General features: G+C 40.3%; 1 protein-coding gene across 6 annotated transcripts in view; it reads right to left on the bottom strand.

The window, feature by feature from the left end:
* Positions 1–22,657, bottom strand: part of garnl3 (GTPase activating Rap/RanGAP domain like 3) — a 153,868-nt gene that overhangs the window by 50,957 nt on the left and 80,254 nt on the right. For 5 of the 6 annotated variants that reach the window (XM_062056778.1, XM_062056782.1, XM_062056779.1 and 2 more), the window contains exons 3-6: positions 4,680–4,754; positions 3,347–3,446; positions 2,757–2,875; positions 2,389–2,453 (exon numbers count right to left, since the gene is read on the bottom strand). In XM_062056778.1, the coding sequence (XP_061912762.1) occupies positions 2,389–2,453; positions 2,757–2,875; positions 3,347–3,446; positions 4,680–4,754 (359 nt within the window). Of the gene's footprint in view, positions 1–2,388; positions 2,454–2,756; positions 2,876–3,346; positions 3,447–4,574; positions 4,614–4,679; positions 4,755–22,657 lie in introns of those variants that run through there. The other variant, XM_062056783.1, reaches the window with a different exon arrangement.

Below are 22,657 nucleotides of genomic sequence, written 5' to 3'. Positions count from 1 at the left end.
ATTTTTCTTCATTAACGGCCATAATGTTTTGTATTTGACGAATAGTTTTCATGTTACATCGACAGCGAGGCTGAAAAAGTGCGTTACTGTTTTTGCTATGGCGCCATCTTTGGTTGAATATGTACTTCCTGTTCCATGCCTTGAACCGGAAATACATTTGTCTATAGCCTTTCTGCTTAAAATGATTTTTCCTTCATCACTCAAAGCAACCTTTGTAAATTTTACAATATAACAAACAATTCATACTAACTAAATCATCCCATGTGTGATGTCTATAGGAGTGCTTTCATGCGTATTTGCACATGCTATCGTAATGTAATCAAGCTAGCGTCGTTAGCATTAGCGAATATGCTAACACATTTACAAGTGTCTGTGTTAGTATTATTAACTTACAATTGCATTCTTTATATGTTGTTTCAGTTTCGTAAATTCACCAAAACGTCAACGTGCAGTTATTGAGTCTGTTTAGCTGATTGGAGAGCTAGCTTTTGCAGCTAGTGGGTCATTGACAATGACCTCTGTTTTGCTTGATCAGCCGTCGTACAGCTGTGCTACAGGCATCATTTGGGAAAAAAATTAAGGTATGTAAATAAACATTTACAAAATATACGATGCAGCTAATATATGTAAAAACTTTATTTTATTTTAAAAATGTGGTGGGTGCAGCCTAAATACACTATAGCTTGGAAAATACTGTGCGTTCCACTGGTTATCAGCAAATAATTGGATATTGGATATAAATGGATAACAATTGGAGAATCTGACATTGAACTGCATTTTGTTCTCGAAGAAAGTGGCAATATGTAGGTTTTTAGTTCCCAGAAAATGAAAAATCTTCCAGTCTAAAGAAAGAATTTCATGTTAGGACACTTCCCCATTATGAAGAGCAGGAGTAACATTTTAAACATATACAGTCGTGATCAAAAGTTTACATACACATGTAAAGAACATAATGTCATGGCTGTCTAAAGTTTCCAATAATTTCTACAACTCTTATTTTTTTGTGACAGAGTGATTGGAGCACATACTTGTTGGTCACAAAAAAACATTCATGAAGGTTGGTTCTTTTATGAATTTATTATGGGTTTACTGAAAATGTGACCAAATCTGCTGGGTCAAAAGTATACATACAGCAATGTTAATATTTGGTTACATGTCCCTTGGCAAGTTTCACTGCAATAAGGCACTTTTGGTAGCCATCCACAAGCTTCTGGCAAGCTTCTGGTTGAATTTTTACCACTTCTCTTGAAAAAATTGTTGCAGTTCAGCTAAATTTGTTTTCTGACATGAACTTGTTTCTTCAGCATTGTCCACACGTTTAAGTCAGGACTTTGGGAAGGCCATTCTGAAACCTTAATTCTAGCCTGATTTAGCCATTCCTTTACCACTTTTGATGTGTGTTTGGGGTCATTGTCCTGTTGGAACACCCAACTGCGCCCAAGACCCAACCTCCGGGCTGATGATTTTAGGTTGACCACCTGACCACAGAACTTTCCTCCAGAAGGTCTTATCTTTGTCCATGTGATGTCAGATGAAACAAAAATTTAGCTGTTTGGCCCCAATACCCAGCAATATGTTTGGAGGAGAAAAGGTGAGGCCTTTAATCCCAGGAACACCATGCCTACCATCAAGCATGGTGGTGGTAGTATTATGCTCTGGGCCTGTTTTGCTGCCAATGGAACTGGTGCTTCACAGAGAGTAAATGGGACAATGAAAAAGGAGGATTACCTCCAAATTCTTCAGCCCGGAGGTTGGGTATTGGGTGCAGTTGGGTCTTCCAACAGGACAATGACCCCAAACACACGTCAAAAGTGGTAAAAGAATGGCTAAATCAGGCTAGAACTAAGGTTTAAGAATGGCCTTCCCAAAGTCCTGACTTTAACGTGTGGACAATGCTGAAGAAACAAGTCCATGTCAGAAAACCAACAAATTTAGCTGAATTTCACCAACTTTGTCAGGAGGAGTGGTCAAAAATTAAACCAGAAGTTTGCCAGAAGCTTGTGGATGGCTACCAAAAGCGCCTTATTGCAGTGAAACTTGCCAAGGGACATGTAACCAAATATTAACATTGCCGTATGTATACTTTTGACCCAGCAGATTTGGTCATAAAAGAACCAAGTTCATGAATGTTTTTTGTGACCAACAAGTATGTGCTCCAATCACTCTATCACAAAAAAGTAAGAGTTGTAGAAATTATTGGAAACTCAAGACAGCCATGACATTATGTTCTTTACAAGTGTATGTAAACTTTTGACCACGACTATACATAAGAAATACAGGATAGGATTTCTTTAATAAACATATGATGACGGCCACAGTTTGACCCCGGAAGAGTTTATCTCTATTTCCTGTAAAGAAACGCATTTTAAAAAATTAACTTCTTCCCACCTCAGGATGGACTTGACTGATAGTGTTTTGGTCGGGCTGTAGGGGAGGCTGATCTTCAAGGTCCCCTGTGCACACAACACACAAGAATAAACATTTGTTATTCCTTTTGTTGCGACACTTCATATGTAGCGCTGATAAACAAGACAATACAAGCTGAGGTAACTAATTAGATGAAGGCCATATTTAGATGCAGGGACTAAAAGCTGATTCATCTCAGGCACACCTACATGCATGGTGATGACTCAAAAACAAATCTTTGATGAAAAAAATACGTTTTACAGAGGAACATGTGCACAAAAGCACTAAAGGGTGCTTGTGAAGACACCCAAGGAGCGCTACAGGTCAGGGCATTCATCGACTGAATTCACCGTTTTTCTCCACAGGATGGCTCGATACTGTGGCACTCGCTGGTTGTTCTGGTCTGAGAGCACCACTGACAGGTAGAAAGGGTTTTTCTCTGCATCCGTGCCCACATAGTTCTGATGGACTGAAGGGGAGCAGATAGTGTGAATACAGACGGTTTCTGGCAATTTAGGATCATACACAAAAGTGTGAAGGTGGGTTCACCCTCACATCTATTTGGCTAACAAGGCAACATAAGCATGTAACAGATATCCAAATTGAAGATGGGATACCTCCTGTATTGATAATCCTGGTTTATCTGTTGAGTACAACTGTTCTCTGTCTCCTAAAGCCAAATAAGTAATTGCTGTCATTGGCTGCCTCGACTGATGGTAAAGGCTCGCTAATACGTCGTGTTGCACAATGTAGTCAGCTTTGTTCAGGCCGTGAGACGCAGATGGCTCAGCTGCAGTCCAAGCAGAAGCCAGCCAAGTTTCTGCCAGAGTTGGCTCGGCCATGGCTGGCGCAAGGGACTCTGTTGCTCCCGCCTGACTTTTCCCTCCCGATTATGTGCAGACGTCTTTGGATTCAAGAGTTTAAACACAGCTACACTGACCTTTTCCCAGAAAGTATTTAAAGAACCATCTGGTGTGGTACTCGGGATTCTCCAGATGGACGTCGGTTCTCCTCCAGGTACCAGGGGTGTGGTCCAAAATCTGTTTATTACACACCAAAAACAAACACACTGTCATCATTTTGAAAAAAAACAAAACCTATTTTTATGATAATGCGGGACACCCAGTCTAATACTAATACTTTTCCACTGCACAATACTGGCTCAGCTTAGCTCCATTTCTACCGGTTTGCAGCTTTCAACTTCGGAATAGTAACCGCAAATTTGCTAGTCTATTGAAGAAGAAATTTAAATATGTGCTCTATGGAAATAAGTGCACAGCATAATATTACAAATTGGACCTGCACAAATTGAAACACAGGCTAAGGCAACAGGCTATGTATAGGTAAACAGGATAAGACAAAATTTAAAATCAAAGGCATCGGGCTGAGGCTCTGGCAAAAGGAAAACACAATGGTAACAGGTTAAGGATAATGCTAAGACTAAGGCAAAAGGAAAACGCAAATATAACAGGCTAAGGCTAAAGTTGAAGCTGAGAAAAAATCAAAAAGCAATGGCAACAGGCAACGGCTAAGGCTAAGGCAAAAATAAAACGCAAAGGCAACAGGCTAAGAGTAAGATAAAATGAAACAAAAAGATAACAGGCCAAGGTTAAGGCAAAAGGAAAATGCAAAGGTAACAAGCTAAGGCTAAGGATAAGACTAAGGCAAAAGGAAAACGCAACAGTAACAGGATTAGGCTAAGGCTAAACCAAGGCTAAGTCAAGGTAAAAGGAAAACAGAAAGGAAACAAGCTCAGGCTAAGAATAAGGCTAAGACAAAAAGAAAATGCAAAAGTTACAAGCTGAAGCTAAGGTAAAAGGAAAACACAAAGGTAAGAGACTTAGGCTAAGGCTAAGACTATGGTAAAAGGAAAATGCAAAGGTAACAAGCTAAGGCTAAGGATAAGGCTATGGCAAAAGAAAAACGCAAAGGTAACAGGTTAAGGCAAAAACTAAAGCTAAGACATAAAGAAAACGCAAAGTGACAAGCTAAAGTTAAGGTAAAAAGGAAAACGCAAAGGTGACACGCTAATGCTAAGGTAAAAAGGAAAAGGCAAAGGTGACAAGCTAAGGCTAAAAGAAGAAGCAAAGGCAACTGGCCAAGGCCTGGCGGATGTGAACCCTGACCCTCAACTAGTAGAAATAGTTTCTCATAGGACCAAGTAGTACCTGAGTTTGCCAGTGGAAAAGCATGCCCAGCTAAGTAGATGTGCCTTGAAAAAGAGTGAATGGTTGCACATTTAGAGTGTATGAAAAAGTATATGTTGCTTGTACCTCATCTGTGGAGCCATTCTCCACCCTGAAGCGTCCCGCCCTCTGAATGGCCCCATCTGCATCACTGCTTATCAGCTGTGGAAGTGGGCAACATGCTTCACGTTAGACACAAACAGTCGTAATGGGAAGGCTCGCAAACACACCGGAGGAAGCAAAGGAGGTAAATATGGCACCCCCCACCCCCCACAATTATAGCCTATGTTTGGTCACCAGGCAACTGATAGTCGAGTCGCTTCCCCTCGCCAACCTCTCTGAATCCTGACTGCTTTTTCCTGTCAGAGAGGTCATTGTGAAGATGTGCAGCGTGCTGAACAAAGGCGACATGTCACACGCGTGATGGAAGGAGTTGCAACAGATGGTCTGTCCCAAGTGGCAATGTGACATAGGGGTGACATGCAAGTCCTTGAGTGCACATGGGAAGCTGCTTGACATGCATCAGCGTGTCTCCCCGGACACAACGAAGACAGCGACGCGTTTTTCTCCTCATAATGACGTTCGACTTTTACTCGTCTCTCAATGATGATCTTGAAAGACGGACAACACCGGTGAACGTCAACGTGCCGCCTCCTTCATCGTTTGAAATTTGACAGCATCCTATCTCACCTGCCAATCAAAATCAAACTGAGAGGTTTTTTTTTTTTAAAAGGGGGCACGCCCAAAAACCAAAGAGCCTTTTAGCTGGTCTGTAAAAGCCGTCATTCACCGCCTTTCATCTGCGTGGCAGCTCTATAAAATGACACAGACAAAGAGCGGGAGGGCCTAGTTGACCTGCAAACATTCTACCTTTGGAGGTTGTGTCAGGGTATGGTGCCGTGTCTCTAATCAGGGCCGGCCCGTGGCATAGGCCGTATAGGCAAATGCTAAGGGCGCCGTCCATCACGGGGCGCCACGCCAGTGCCACAAATGTTGGAGAAAAAAAAAAAAAAAAAAAAAAAGTTGGTACTATTATTTCTAAATACAAAAAATATTCCCACGTTAATTAAAATGCAAAGTAAAGCCTATTTAATATAAATATTATTTGTTACAACATTACACCCCCCCCCCCCCCACCCCACCCCTCCCCCCGCACGGTGCGCCCCCTCCCTTCCCGTATCATGACTCTTTTTGGACGTCACCACATCAAAAAATAAACACAGGATGTCAAAACGGCCAAAACTGTCAGGTGCCCAGGGAAGAAAAAAGAGGAAAGAAGAGGAGGAGAAACGAGAAAAAGACAGAGGTAGCAGGTAGGTAATGTTAGCCTACATGAAATTATTTGTCTGTTACAGAATGTGATAGTAACCTGGCTTTTTAGCATTAAGCTAATGTTACATGATTCGGCAATTGCTAATCAATAAATAGCTAGTTCTGTTTTAACGTCGGGTTAATATTGTGGAGGGGAAATTGTTATGGAAAATAATAATGTAACGTTTGGTAATTACAGTACTCCCACCTTACATTCCTCAGGGACATTTGTATTAGATCTTTTAAGCAGGTGTTTTTTGTTTACATTGTTATTGCCTTCTGGTTAGCTAATGTTTGCCCTGCAGGTAATAGTCACTTTTCCACCCCTTTATATATTAGGTATAGTTGTAAGCCTAGTTGTTAAAGTGCACATCATTAATGTTAATTAAGCAATATCACATGAGAGGGAATACTGTTTTTTAATTTGAGCACTGCTGTGATTCGGTTAAAGATAAACATAAAATAACATTCTCATATAATATGTTAATTTGCTTTCTTTAAGTAAAAAAAAGGTCAAAGACAAAACTATTCGGTTTCTTGTGAGTATATACACTTCACTGCCGGTGTGGGGGGGGGGCGCCACCTAAAATCTTGCCTAGGGCGCCACATTGGTTAGGGCCAGGCCTGTCTCTAATGCAATACTTATGTCAGTGAACAAGTGTACACTTAGTAGGGGGAGTATTGTTCAGAAAATAGTACTTTCCGGCTTGGAAAAAAAGAAAAGAACAATAAGCACATTTTTATAAAAAAACAAACAAAAACAGAACAATATATTTTGTACTTATGGAGTTTGTGACATTCAAGTTAAACAGACTAATACAGGGGTGTCCAAAGTGCAGCCTACTTTTTTACCGGCCCATGGCATAACCATTAGCAATCTAATATTAGCATGCTGGCTTTTTTTTTTAAAACTGTGGGTGTACACCTTAGTTCAGGGGTGTCAAACGTACGGCCCGCGGGCTGGATCAGGCCCGCAAACAGGTTTTATCCTGCCCGCGGGATGAGTTTGCTAAGTATAAAAATGAGCCGAAATTTTTGAATGAAAGAAACTGCTGTTGTAAATGTGTTCACTAGATGTCGCAATAGCAATTCTTTGTAGATTATGCTACATATGTAAAAAAAAAAAAAAAACACATGATCTTAGTGCACCAGTCGAGGACAATTAGCAAACTACATAAATAACATACAGTTATTTGATTTTGATATAATTTTTTTATCTTGATAGATTGAAAATGAACACCAATGAGTTGACTGATGAACATTATCACATAATTTACTTAGGAAGTATAAACAATGACAAATAAATCCATTAGAAGAAGACGGCGTGCCGTTTCCTTAAGCAGTGACACACACATCTATACCTTTGGCCATTCTAAGCCAGTCATTTACAGAAGTTATCTTATCCTGTGAGAAGCCTCCATTTTACTAATGATTTCCAATGTAGCAAAAATGTGTAGAATAAAATTAAAAATACAACATTTCTGCTGACAAAGATTTGCGTCAGCCTTTGATAGCAGGCTGATATAGCTAATATAGACACTTAGATCATGTGTTGCCTTCATTGTAACACTTATATAAGGCTTGAATTTTTTTGCGGCTCCAGACAGATTTTTTATTTTTATTTTTGGTCCAATATGGCTCTTTCAACATTTTGAGTTGCGGACCCCTGCTCCAGGCCTACACCAGCCTAACGTGGTATAACAATGACAGGGTCCTGTCTATGGAGAAAGGCAGGTGGCAGGCAGCACTAATAGACCACTGTGCGTCTAACAAGGAAGGCCTCGTCCGTTCATATGCATATTAACAGGCAACAGGAAACAAAGACTGCTGCACCAGTCTGCACCATGAGCCAGCTTGGCTATTCTATTTCAAACTGCAAAGTGCACAAGGATGCCACATACGTACACCCCACCCCCAGTTTTCCTGCATCACTCTTGCCTCGTGCAACATTAAGCATCTGATCGCAGGATAATGGAGGGGAATCCAGCGCGGCACCGGCTGAGTGATGCCTTACTGTTGGATGTCACTGTGAGCAGGAGAGCAATACAAAATATGCATTTTGTGTCAAAGTGCGGCTCCCCTTTTTCCTCTGGAAAAAACAAGTGTCTGGGTTTCCATTAAAAACACAAAAAATCAAACACACATGAAAAAAGCCTCTTTATGTGAATTATGCAACACAAGAGTGGCAACCAGGAAAAAGCCCCGCCACTCCCATGATTCCCTCCGGTCAAAGGAGGGATCGTATGACGTGCTCTTTGCTCAGTAGAGCGCAGACCTCAGCCAAAGCAAGATAACCTTGTCTTCCAAAAAGGTACTCTCGCCCTGTAGATGCTAGATCTAGGTGGCCACTGCCCCAAACGCAAGCAGACTGTAACTCCTGAAAAAGTGACAATTCCTCAAACCTGACCTCTATTCAGATCTTCACCAAAGGGACTGAGTTCTTACTTTGGCCCGTTCACTACCTGTCTAAATATTTTTTATTTCATTTCACAATTACGGCTGCCCTCAGAGGGACGCTTTTAAAAGTGACTTACACATGACTATGGACCCTGACTCAAACAAGTTGAAAAACTTATTCGGGTGTTACCATTTAGTGGTCAATTGTACGGAATATGTACTGTACTGTGCAATATACTAATAAAAGTTTCAATCAATCAATCAATCACTACAGTGCATCCGGAACATATTCAGAGCCCTTCACTTTTTCCCCACATATGTTACAGCCTTATTCCAAAATAGAATCAATTAATTTTTCTCCCTCAAAATTCTACACATAATGACAATGTGAAAAGGTTATTTTCAGTATTTTTGCAAATTTATAAAAAAACTAACAAAACAAAAAAAAACATGTATATAACTGTTCGTATAGCCTTTGCGCAAGTATTTTTTAAATACGATGCCACAAGATTGGCACACCTATCTTTGGGAACTTTCTCTTATTCCTCTTTGTAGCTCCTTCCAAGAGCCATCAGGTCAGATGGGAAGTGTTGGTTTTCATCCAGGATGTCTCTGTACATTGCTGCATTCATATTAGTCTAGTCAGGGAGGTGACCAAGAACCCGATGGTCACTCATTTCTCTGTGAAGAGAGAAGAACCTTCCAGAAGGACAACCATCTCTGCAGCAAACCACCATGTAGGCCTGTATGGTAGAGTGGCCGGACAGAAGTAATTTCTTAGTAAAAAGTTTGCCAAAATGCACCTGAAAGACTCTCAGACAATGAGAAACTAAATTCCCTGGTATGATGAGACAAAGATTGAAGTCTTTGGCGTGAATGCCAGGCATCATGTTTGGAGGAAACCAGGCACCGCTCATCACCAGGACAATACCGTCCCTACAGTGAAGCATGGGTGGCAGCATCATGCTGTGGGGATGTTTCTCAGTGGCAGGAACTGGGAAACAAGTCAGGATAGAGGGAAAGATTAATGCAGCGATGTACAGAGATATCCTGGATTAAAGCCATTGCTTCTCATCCAACCTGATGAAGGTTGAGAGGTTCTGCAAAGAGGAATGGGCGAAACTAGCCAAAGATAGTCGTGCCAAGCTTGTGGCATCGTATTCAAAAAGATTTGAGGCTGTAATTGCTGCCAAAGGTGCATCAATAAAGTACTTTTTCAAACTGTCATTATGTGTACAATATTGAGGACAAACATGAATGTATTCCATTTTGGAATAAGGCTGTAACATAACAAAATGTGGAAAAAGTGAAGCGCATTTGACTATCATATATATTTTTTCTATACACCTTAAAAAAAACTGTACATTTTACGATAAAAAAACCTGGCAGCTCGGTCGCCAGAATTTTACCGTCAAATCTACACTGGTATTTACAGATACCACTGTTTTATAACTGTAAAATTCTGCCGACTGAGCTGCCAGTTTTGTTTTTATACTGTGAATTTGACAATGTACAATTTGATAAAAAGCTTGTTTTGAAATCATAAGTTGAGCAGATATTTCATTATTTCTTTATTTTCAGAATGAATGATGTCATAATATTTGTTGCATTATTAAAAATATTAAAGTTGAACCGATATGCGATTGCATGCAGTACATGTCTTTGTTCTGTCGAAACGGCATACATGGGAAACAGATAAATAACTTTATTGACGCATACTATTTCCACGCTTTGGCGGGCCACATCAGCTCACTGGATGACTAACAACCTAACCTACAGTACATGCGGTGACAGAGCATAGCAGGGATGTATTCTTTGAAAAACAACCAAAGGCTGCCTTGGTGTCGCCACATGATGTCATTGGCCTCTCTGCCTTACACTTTTGCACTTGGCGAAGATTGAAGAGGTCCTATCTTGCTTATTTCATGCGCTTTTAAAATGATATGGCATCCCAGTGGGGCACTATTGTAATAAAATACTCCATAAATATCAAGTTGTGGACAGGTTAAATCTGCCTTCTACGCATTGCTGCCTGCCTTACCCCGGTTTCCTTGGGAAGATCTGAAAAAAACACTTCCTGGGTGCCATTTTAAGATAAAACGACAAATGGTACTCATGGCAGCCCCGCCATATGAAATGAATGAAAATCAATCCATTCCGTGTTGGCCCTCTCAAAACATGACCATTTTAAAATGTAACATACCTTTTTCAAAAGAAAAAGGTCACTTCTAGACAATAAATATTGTTTCAAAAACATTACATCAAACAACTATGGCAGTTTTATGAAACAATGTAATAATATTGTTCAGCATTTATCTTGAGAACAGGACAGTGTGTCACTTTTAGTGCTGCCAAGTCGGCTTATTAGAAGCGACTTGTTTTCATAGTTCATTGTTTCTCTCGTGACATCTGGCAACAAAGTCTCTGCCGTGTAAGAATAGGAACAAGGTAATAGTGGTTTATGTTCCATGCGGACGTAATTGAGTGGAACACGTCATATGTAGATGTTTGTGTGCCAAAGGTAATGCTTTACAGTCCAGTTTGTTGAGTCAGGACTAGTTGAAACAGGTCAAACAGAATCTTAAGCTTCTCAAAATTTTCTTGGATAAATGTTCATCGTTTGTGGCTGCATGCTGTGGATGCGAGTTGCGGCTTCTTGTGATGCGAACTTTCCCACCATGTAGGCCGCTAACAGGTCGGACATGTTTTTAATGGTCTGTTTTTCTGACTTGATTTTCCACCTCTCCTCCTTCACACTAACTGTCGTGGTTTTGGCATAATTGTGTTGATATGTGAGCGGCGCTCAAATGCGCACGTCAACAGTGGCTTCCTAAATGAAATACTTATTCATACTGATCTCTTTCAAGCTCACACAACCATTAATGGCATGTCCGTGACGTGACGATCTCCACTACCTTGGTGCTAGGGCGCTAAACTCCTTACTTACTCAAAATCGCTGTGTTTGGACCGTGACACATTTTCACTTTGGCCCTGGAGGCATAAGATCTTCACCCCTGCTCTAATCAGAACTCATGTTTGTTTCTTGTGTAAACGAATCAGGAACAGCGAGGTGTGACAATATATTAGGGATGTAACGATAAACGGCATAAGGCTAAGTTGCGGTGAAGAATCCCACGGTTAGTATCATTACATTTTGAAATTAAACCGACCGTAAAATCGTGATAACACTTTGATAAACACTGGAGAGGCAAGCTAGGGCTAGCTAGCTTAAATGCTAACATGAAAACAAGAGCAGTGTTTGGGAAAAACGGCGTTACATAACAACCGTATTACTGTTTTTCTAGTAACGAGCAATCTAATTAATTACTCATATATTATCATCATTATTCATCCTTGAATTCTTTGAATTCCTTCTAAGTCTATACCATGATCTGATAGCTCGGTTACAGCTCTTTTTATTACCAAATATGTGTTACCGTATATGTGTTTTATGTTGCACGATTGCACCAAGAAAAATTCCTAGTTTGTGAACCAGTTCTCAAACAATGACAATAAAATTATTCTGATTCTGATTCTGATTAATTCAGCTTAAAAAAGATAAGGTTGTGAATCCTCATTTGTCCAAAAATAGTCGTATTTGTTGTCTGTTACCAAGTCTGCCATGATTAGAAAACACACTTGATTTGTTACCGGAAGCAGGAACACGCATTTGTTTTGAAGTGAAATCAATGCTCTTAAGAAATCAATTTTTAAAATGATCAAAATACGGTAAATATAAAACATATTACATATTGTTATGAAGCTACATTACATATATATATATATATATATATATATATATATATATATATATATATATATATATATATATATATATATATATATATATATATATATATATATATATATATATATATATATATATATATATATATATATATATATATATATATATATATATATACTTGCAGTGTGTATATAAAACATATTACATATTGTTGTGAAGGTGTCTGTTATTATATTATTTATGTACTTGCAGTGTGTTTATAAAACATACTACATATTGTTATGAAGGTGTCTGTTACTACATTATTTATATACTTGCAGTGTGTATATAAAACTTATTACATATTATTATGAAGGTGTCTGTTACTACATTATACATATATATATACTTGACTTGTCCAGGGTGTACCCCGCCTTCCGCCCGAATGCAGCTGGGATAGGCTACAGCACCCCCCGCGACCCCAAATGGGACAAGCAGTAGAAAATGGATGGATGGCTGGATATGTATACTTGCAGTGTGTATATAAAACATATTACATATTGTTATAAAGGTGTCTGTTACTACATTATATATAGACTTACAGTGTGTATATAAAACGTTGAAGGAGGGTTTTGAAGTTGTTAGGAGGGCTTTGAAGGCTACGAGGCTGACTCCCATTAGACGCATCTTTCAAGCGTTTTTATTTCATCTTTAAAATTCTAAAAAAAAATAGATATGTGTTGTTCTCTCTCACAATTATTTGTGAACAATAGGCAGAATTTTAAAAAAAAGTGCAGTTCCCCTTTCAGACCCACCTTTTTGATTTGGCTTTTACCTAGTATTTATTCATTTTATTGAAGTCATTCGTACTTTACTTTTTACTTACTTGTTATGCAAGATTTTATTTAGTTCTATTTATCTATAGTATATTTACTGTATTTTTTCCTTTATTCCTACTCACGGTTCTTACTATTTTACAGGGTTTATTATTTTTACTTTCCAACGTTCCTCGGAGGGAGCCCTCTGCATCAGGGGGTTCGGCCATGGCTTCGTGTCAGCGTCCTGGTGGCCATGGTCTAATAATAATAATAATAATAATAATAATGGATTATACTTGTATAGCGCTTTTCTACCTTCAATGACCTCCTGGTGCAGATGGCTCCTTTGACAGTTTTTACTCGCCTGGCTCCTCTGTACTCAGCCATGCTTACATTTATTCTTGTGTGTGCGCATGCGTGTGTGTGTTTGGGGGATGTAATTCATCGGGGTATTGTTTCTAAGTCTGTAAAGCACTTTGTGTTTCATTTCTTTTATGTATAAAAAGCGCTTTATAGATGACGTTTGATTGATTGATTGATGGACTTCCTTGATATTTGACTCGTTGATATCTTGTGAACCTCAAGATTTGACACATCCACATCATGTAGCACAAGAATACACACTTTGCAACATACATTAACATAAGTCTTAAAAGACAAAGTGCTGTGAAGTAACCAGATCAGAGACATAAAGAAGAGGCGTCAAGATGGCCACAGGGAACGTCTAATGACGACAAAATGTAGACTGATAAAAGAATAATGGCCGCCCACGCAGGACCCCTCGGGATAGGCACACAAACACACTCCTTGACACACTTGCGCAAACAGCCAACCGTTTAAGGGCGAGTCTTAACAGCTTATTTCCCATTGGCCTAGCGACCAAGCGTGACGTGAGCGAGCACCTGGGTAATAAATCCATACTTTTGGTGACTTCTGGAAGATAACTGATCTCATCAGCCGGCCTGTCGATACACTGGGGGTGGGTGTGTGAGAGGACAAATGGAAGAGGTAAGCATTAGGGCAGTGCTTCTCAAACTGTGGTACATGTACAACTAGTGATACACAGGCTCTATCTAGAATGACTTGATTCAAGTACAGTGTTTTATTTTCCCATATTCAAACACTGTTCAAACTGTGTCATGTTACAGTGGCCAAAAATATTGACTATACCTGTTAAACAAAAGCCCTGCCTGGTTTTCAATTAATACTTAGGCCTACTACGCTACTGTATTTTAATGTTGCTCATTAAGGTGGTACTTGATGAGAGCCAAGTGTTTATATATATTGCAGCGCCTGGGATACCAGATGACTGACGGAAAGGCGGGTATAAAGTCAGAAGCATTATGACTTCATTGCGCCACCCCGAGAGGGACAAGCGGAAGAAAATGGATGGATGGATGTTGACCACACGACATCAGTGAGGCGAATAAAAGCATTCTTTAGAGGTGTGTTTGATGGCACCTCGACAATCATGTTTTCTCGACCGTGCTTGTGGTTTACGAGCGGGATTAGAATTGAACTGCTGTGCCGACTTCAACATGACTTTGTGGCAATATGCAGTCGTGGACCTAAATTTTGATGTCAATTGGAGGAGACCTGACGTTTTTGGAGCTTTTGCAGCTGATATTTATTACTGAGCCCGACAAGTCTGGGGAGGAACTGTAGCACTATCCAAGGAGTGCAAGTATATTTTCCCTCCTTTTTGGAGAATAAGAATCTGTCTTCGTTATGCTAAGAAGAGATACACACACGTAGGGATGGGAATTGATAAGATTTGTTTCTACTTTTCCACTTTCAATTCTGCTTAAAGGCCTACTGAAACCCACTACTACCGACCACGCAGTCTGATAGTTTATATATCAATGATGAAATCTTAACATTGCAACACATGCCCATACGGCCGGGTTAGATTAGTAAAGTGCAATTTTAAATTTCCCGCGAAATATCCTGCTGAAAACGTCTCGTATGATGACGTCTGCGTGTGACGTCACGGATTGTAGCGGACATTTTGGGACACCATTGTGGCCAGCTATTAAGTCGTCTGTTTTCATCGCAAAATTCCACAGTATTCTGGACATCTGAGTTGGTGAATCTTTTACAATTTGTTTAATGAACAATGGAGACAGCAAAGAAGAAAGTTGTAGGTGGGAAGCGGTGTATTATCGGCCGGCTGCAGCAACACAAACACGTAGCCGGTGTTTCATTGTTTACATTCCCGAAAGATGACAGTCAAGCTTTACCATTGGCCTGTGGAGAACTGGGACAACAGAGACTCTTACCAAGAGGACTTTGAGTTGGATACGCGCTACCGTGAGTACGCAGCTGCGGCTTCCAAACATTTGATCGCTTGCCCGTACGTGCGTGCCGCTATGTTCATGTCACGTACGTAACTTTGGGACTTTGGGGAAATATATGTGCTGTATGAACTTTGCGAAGGTGAACGGTACTTTGGGCTGTGGGATTGAGTGTGCTGTGCGGGTGTTTGATTTGTATTGGCGGGTTATATGGACGGGAGGGGGGAAGTGTTTGTGGCATATTAAATATAAGCCTGGTTGTGTTGTGGCTAATAGAGTATATATATGTCTTGTGTTTATTTACTATTTTAGTCATTCCCAGCTGAATATCAGGTCCCACCCGCCTCTCACAGCATCTTCCCTATCTGAATCGCTTCCACTGCCCTCTAGTCCTTCACTCTCACTTTCCTCATCCACAAATCTTTCATCCTCGCTCAAATTAATGGGGAAATCGTCGCTTTCTCGGTCCGAATCGCTCTCGCTGCTGGTGGCCATGATGGTAAACAATGTGCAGATGTGAGGAGCTCCACAACCTGTGACGTCACGCTACTTCCGGTACAGGCAAGGCTTTTTTATCAGCGACCAAAAGTTGCGAACTTTATCGTCAATGTTCTCTACTAAATCCTTTCAGAAAAAATATGGCAATGTCGCAAAATGATCACGTATGACACATAGAATGGACCTGCTAGCCCCGTTTAAATAAGAAAATCGCATTTTAGTAGGCCTTTAACGATTCGGTTCTTTAGTAATTTATTTGCATGCAATGACGTCATTATGGCCTGCAGGAATCGTTAAGAGAATCGTTTAAAAAAATGGCAAACCAGTTTTTGACACGATTAGCTCACCCTGTTTCCAGTGATCGGCAGTAGCAAGCTACATGTGGCGAAGCTACGTAGCTTAACTACATTTTCCAGTAGCTTGACAGTAGCTTAACTACTTTCTGAACGAGTAGCGATTCCTGTAGTTTAGTTACTTTTAGAGCTGTGTAGCTACGTAGCTTACATCAAAGCTACAAAGAGAGATAATGGACTGCGAATCCAGACCCCAAAAAATATGTAAAAAATCCAATGACCTGGATGAGTGAGAACATCCGGAGAACATCCATGTATGGGTATATCAGAGAGGGACAAGAATTGGAGTACAGGACACTGATCGCTGACTTTGTGGAGTGGTCTCAGGCAAACCATCTGCTCCTTAATGTGGACAAGACCAAGGAGCTGGTCATCGACTTTAAGAAAAAAATGACCCCTGTGGAGCCCATCCAAATCCGGGGCCGGGAGGTAGCAGTACAAGTAGCTGGGAGTCCACTTGAACAGCAGACTGGACTGGCAGTAGTGGGGCAGTACAAGTACCTAGGAGTCCACTTGAGCAGCAGACTGGACTAGAAGGACAACAGCAAAGCTGTATACAAGAAGGGCATGAGCAGACTATTTTTCCTGAGGAAGCTTAGGTCCTTTAATGTGTGCAGGAAGCTGTTGGAGATCTGTTTTCAGTCTGTTGTGGCCAGTGCCCTGTACTTTGCAGTGGTTTGTTGGGGGAGCAGCAGCAGCAAAAGGGACTTAAACCGGATTGACAAACTGATCCAGAAAGCCGGCCAAACTATTGGCACGCAGTTGGAGGCGTTTGTGTCAGTGAGGGACAAGAGGACCACACTTGCCAACCCTCCCGATTTTTCCGGGAGACTCCCAAATTTCAGTGCCCCTCCCGAAAATCTCCCGGGGCAACCATTCTCCCGAATTTCTCCCAATTTTCACCCGGACAACAATAAGGGCGTGCCAGGATGGCACTGCCTTTAGCGTCCTCTACAACCTGTCATCGTGTCTGCTTTTTCACCATAAAAACAGCGTGCCGGCCCAGTCACATGTTGTATGCGGCTTCTGCAGACACACGTAAGTGACTGCAAGACATACTTGATCAACAAACATACAGGTCACACTGAGGGTGGCCGTATAAACAACTTTAACACTGTTACAAATATGCGCCACACTGTGAACCCACACCAAACAAGAATGACAAACACATTTCGGGAGAACATCCGCACCGTAACACAACATAAACACAACAGAACAAATATCCAGAATCCCTTGCAGCCCTAACTCTTCCGGGGTACAATATACACCCCCCGCTACCACCAAACCCTGCCCCCACTCCCCCAAACCCCGCCCACCTCAACCTCGCCCCCCACCCCCACCCTCCACCCCCCAACACACAATCTCCCGAATTCGGAGGTCTCAAGTTTGGCAAGTATGAGGAGGACAGTGGACAAACTGCTCGCCATCATGGACAATCCTGCCTACCCTCTCCGACAGACAATTGAGGGACAGTGAAGCTCATACTCCAACAGGCTCCTTCAGCTTTGTTCCCACAGTGTTTGATTCAAGAACTCCTTCATTCCGCACTCCATCCAGCTGTATAATCACTCGCCATACAGCAATAGATGATATCTGTCTATTACCTGACCGCTTCTATGTTTGCTACCTATCTTTGTTTATAATGTATATTTTCTGCTGGATCTACTCTCTATTTTATGCTGGCCTCTTTTTTTTTTTTCTGCAGCTGTTACATATACTGTTATAATTTACATGGTAATTGGCATTTGTTATATATTGTATATATTATACAAAAATATAATATAATATAATAATATATCAGTATACAAACTGTATATTATATACTGTATATGTAATATGTAAATATTACATATATGTTATTTTATATTTTTATATATTTGCTCTGATTACTGCTTTGCACACTCTTAGCATTCTCTCGATGAGCTTCAAGCACACCTGTGAAGTGAAAACCATTTCAGGTGACTACCTCTTGAAGCTCATTGTGAGAATGCCAAATGTGTGCGAAAAAGTAATCAGAGCAAAGGGTGGCTATTTTGAAGAAACTAGAATATAAAACAGTTTCAGTTACTTCACCTTTTTTTGTTGAGTACATAACTCCACATGTGTTCATTCATATTCTATATGCCTTCAGTGACAATCTACAATGTAAATATATATGTCTTGGTGTACTAACGCTATATATGTATACTATATATAAATGTCACATTATACATACATACATATATATATATATATATATATATATATATATATATATATATATATATATATATATATATATATATATACACTACCGTTCAAAAGTTTGGGGTCACATTGAAATGCCCTTATTTTTGAAGGAAAAGCACTGCACTTTTCAATGAAGATAACTTTAAACTAGTCTTAACTTTAAAGAAATACACTCTATACATTGCTAATGTGGTAAATGACTATTCTAGCTGCAAATGTCTGGTTTTTGGTGCAATATCTACATAGGTGTATAGAGGCCCATTTCCAGCAACTATCACTCCAGTGTTCTAATAGTACAATGTGTTTGCTCATTGGCTCAGAAGGCTAATTGATGATTAGAAAACCCTTGTGCAATCATGTTCACACATCTGAAAACAGTTTAGCTTGTTACAGGAGCTACAAAACTGACCTTCCTTTGAGCAGATTGAGTTTCTGGAGCATCACATTTGTGGGGTCAATTAAACGCTCAAAATGGCCAGAAAAAGAGAACTTTCATCTGAAACTCGACAGTCTATTCTTGTTCTTAGAAATGAAGGCTATTCCACAAAATTGTTTGGGTGACCCCAAACTTTTGAACGGTAGTGTATATATATATATATATATATATATATATATATATATATATATATATATATATATATATATATATATATATATATATATATATATATATATATATATATATATATATATATATATATATATATATATATATATATATATATATATATATATATATATATATATATATATCTTTGATGTAGCAAGCTACTTTTGCCATGTAGCTTGCAGTGTAGCTTCCCCTGTAACTTAGCTACATTTAATTAATAGTAACTTGTAGCTTAGCTAACTGCATATTCCAAGTAGCTTGCCCATCACTGCCTGTTTCCCTGTCAAGTTACTTTCAGTTTCGGTTGCTGCCAAGGCGAGGCAACCTACGTAGACAAAAGCATGAGAGACGGGCAACCATTTTAGAGACTGCGTCGACCTTTAGATAGCTGGTTCATTCTCTCTCAGCGCTGGTGTTTCTATTGTTTGTACTTACTCCTGTTTTGTAGAAGAAATTCTTAAACTTCAATTCTAGTCACCTCTCATAACTTTAGACAGCCTCGGAATAACAAACATTTGGGAGGTGTCCCCACTTCCTAAACGGGGTACTAATAATAGCAACAGCTCCACCATTAGTACGTTATTAGCTACGTGACTGTTGCGGGCGCTATACCCTCAACCAGGAGTCACGTGACCTCGCATTTGAAAGTCCTCAGGAGAGTTTGGATGGGGGTGGGGCAGATGTTGCGGCGAAGCCTGAGATCACAGAGCGTCGCAACAAGGCGCCGTGCATCCCTTACTTTTACGAGATTACGTATCATAGTAGGAGTGGGGGAGTGGGGGGTTGCAGACACCCATATTTTTGCTCTTGTTTATTCTGCAATTTCTGGACGTGAATTGTCCTATCTAGATTTTTATTTGCTGTTTCACTATTTGGACAATGGAGACGAGAGTAAATGGAGAGAAACAAATGAAGGGGGTTTATAAGCGCTCGCATGTGGATTCCAATAAAACACTCTAAATCAGACATAGGCCAGGACATAAAAAAGCAGCTTAAGGCTGTGAGACAAGCACTGACTGATCTGCTCGTGTAAAAAACATACTCAAAAAAAGGTGGTACACTTTTCAGCGCTCATTTTACAATGCAGTTTATAATCAAGTCTTTCCCATATAAACACTTAAACCGCTATAAATCGATTTGGCGCCACATGTTTGAAAAACATGTGACAATAGGACTCTTCGACTTGTCCTTTAAACGTGCAAAAGTAGAGGGCACTGTAACTCTGCTTCTTAACCCACTCGCCTGCCAGAGAATAAGAAGACGTGGCAGGAGGGATGAGTGATGCCAATATTTAGCATTTAAAAGTTATATTAGATGGCTGCATCTTATATGTGACTTCAAATAACAAAGAAAAAACACAAAAATAAGAAACAAAGAAACATATTTATATAGATTTTCATGTTTTTTTTTGCTCACTTTTTGTTTGGGCATCCATTAAAATCACACGTACATGTTTCATGGCTAATTATGCAAATTAGACAATGGCGTCATCTTGCCCTGCGGCCACCAATAGATTGTAGTGATTAGGAAATGATTGACTTGTTTTTTGGTAGTAGTGTCTTCAAACAGCGCAGCAGGCGTAGCTCATACCGTTTCATGGCCGATAGACTCTGCGAGTTCTGCCTTGCAACAAGTGGCTGTGCGTGTCATTCTTTTTTGTAGTCTCAAAATGTAATTTAATTTGCGAAATTTTAAAGTGATTCTTTCTGTTCAATACAGAACACTGTTGTGGGAAGAGAAAATCCTATCAAACAGTAAAGAGTGTTCCAGCTGTGTGGCCTACTTAAGCTGCTCCTAGTCAATTATTTTACATTTCCTTTAAGAAAACCCTGCTGAAATGACATCAAACCAATCAAAATGTTGTCTATATAGCACTTATCATGCAAAAAACAACAGCCCACGCATGTGTCCACACTGGCAAATACCGAAAGGCCAGCTGATGAGATCAATTATCTTCTACGAAATAAATAAATACACATATATACAAATACAGTGGAACTTTGATTTACGAATGCCTCAATTGTTTACGAACCTTTACACCACTCTAAATATGCCTCTATGCGGCATGTCTCGGCGTACGATCTCTAAATTCATCCATTTTGTGTGCCACTGGAAGCCTCAGGGCCCTGCCATCTTGATGACATCACTTCCTGTACACACGGCCGTGGCCATTTTGGAGATGTGGGGCCCCCTACGTCGCATCCTGTTTACGCAGTCGGTCAGCACTTCTCAGTGCTTTACAGTGTTTCTTTTCTCCCCATTCACCAAGTGGTGTCTATTGTTTTACTCAATGTGGGTCCAAAAACAAATCAGCCTGGAAAGACGGGTGGATTCGCTGTGGACTTAAAAATTAGTATTTGCGAGGAGTACGGCAATGGCGCACACATTGCTGATTTGGCTCGCAAATACGGAAGAAGCACGTCCCCAATTGCAACCATTAATAAGACTTTTTTATGGTTGCTGACTTTGCCAAAGGGGTTAAAAATCTATGCAAGGATGGAGAGAAAAAACAGGTCGAAAAAGTTGTTGCTTGTGTGGATAGATGAAAAGCAGCTAGCAGGTAATAGTCTTTCTCTGGTGACTTGATGTCCAGACCAATTTGACAATTTAAGGAGAGCCGTGGGTGGTTTCGAAAAGTTTAAAAAGAGCTCCGGCATTCACAGCGTGGCGAGGCATGGCGAAGATGCTAGCGCTGACAAAGCTTTTAGTTTTTGTTTTTTATCAGGCACTTTGAGGATGTTATCTACGAAGAGGGCTTTGTACCGCAGAGAGTCTTTAATTGTGACGAGACCGGACTTTTTTGAAAGAATATTGTATTACAGCTGAGGTGAAGGCACTACCGAGACACAAGCCGATGAAGGATCGCATCGCACTACTAGTGTCGCGGTCCGGTGAGCTCTGCTTGCAGCGTGACCCCAAGGATGCAGAGAATGGCAGGCAGAATGCAAGTAAAACTCATTTAATACTCACAAGGAAGCAGGGAACAAACAAAAACAGCACACTCAGCATCAGTCTCAAAAGAAGAATGATTCAGCACTGAAGCAGGGACCCAGGTGGAACTAAAAAGAACTAACTAATGAGAAACAGGTGTGCTGACAGGACATGGAACAGAAAGTAAAGGTGCTACAAAAATACAGAGACCAAACAGGAAACACTGACAAACAAGAGCACCAGGACAGGAAGTGATTCTAAACACAAAAACCACAGGAAAACCCAAACATAACCAAACTGTCAGGAGCAATTCTGACAACTAGTTTGCGAAGCTACTGCTCGTTTACCACTCCGAAACTCCCACATTGTTTAAAAAATGCCACAAATATTCACCGACGCAAGGAACATTTTTTTTTAGTTTTTTCTTGTAGCAACATAGTTGGTAACGTTTTGGAGAGCGCCAAAATCACTTTGTGCGTGTACGCGTGTTGACATAAGATTGCTGTTGTTAAATCACGACTGACGCCATGGTAATATCGTCAAGAATAAGCTTCCATTTGCTCAATACTCTAGTAGCTGAAATCTTAGCTACAGAGATGCGCGTAGCTAGAGATCCATCCACCACACGCAATAGAATGGCGGCTGCACGGATGCAAAAGCTATTCCGTACAGGGCGGCTTAAAACGAAGGAGTGTTGTAAGCCTGCCTGGGGCACAGAGGTTTAGCAATCAGACTAAAGCCTGAAAGTTTGCCACGCCATAGTTGATGACACCATGGGACCTCTGATTTGTGGACGGTGTTGTCGTTGGCCTAGTTTGCCCTTGATGGATATTGATATTGTTGAGTCATTACCCCCTTGTTGTGTTGGTTTGATATAAAGCATATACAGAAAATATA

Source organism: Entelurus aequoreus, linkage group LG08 (genome assembly GCF_033978785.1).
Source record: "Entelurus aequoreus isolate RoL-2023_Sb linkage group LG08, RoL_Eaeq_v1.1, whole genome shotgun sequence".
NCBI lineage: Eukaryota > Metazoa > Chordata > Actinopteri > Syngnathiformes > Syngnathidae > Entelurus > Entelurus aequoreus.
The sequence above is the reverse complement of the archived record's forward strand: the minus strand, read 5'-3'. Positions and strand labels throughout refer to the sequence as shown.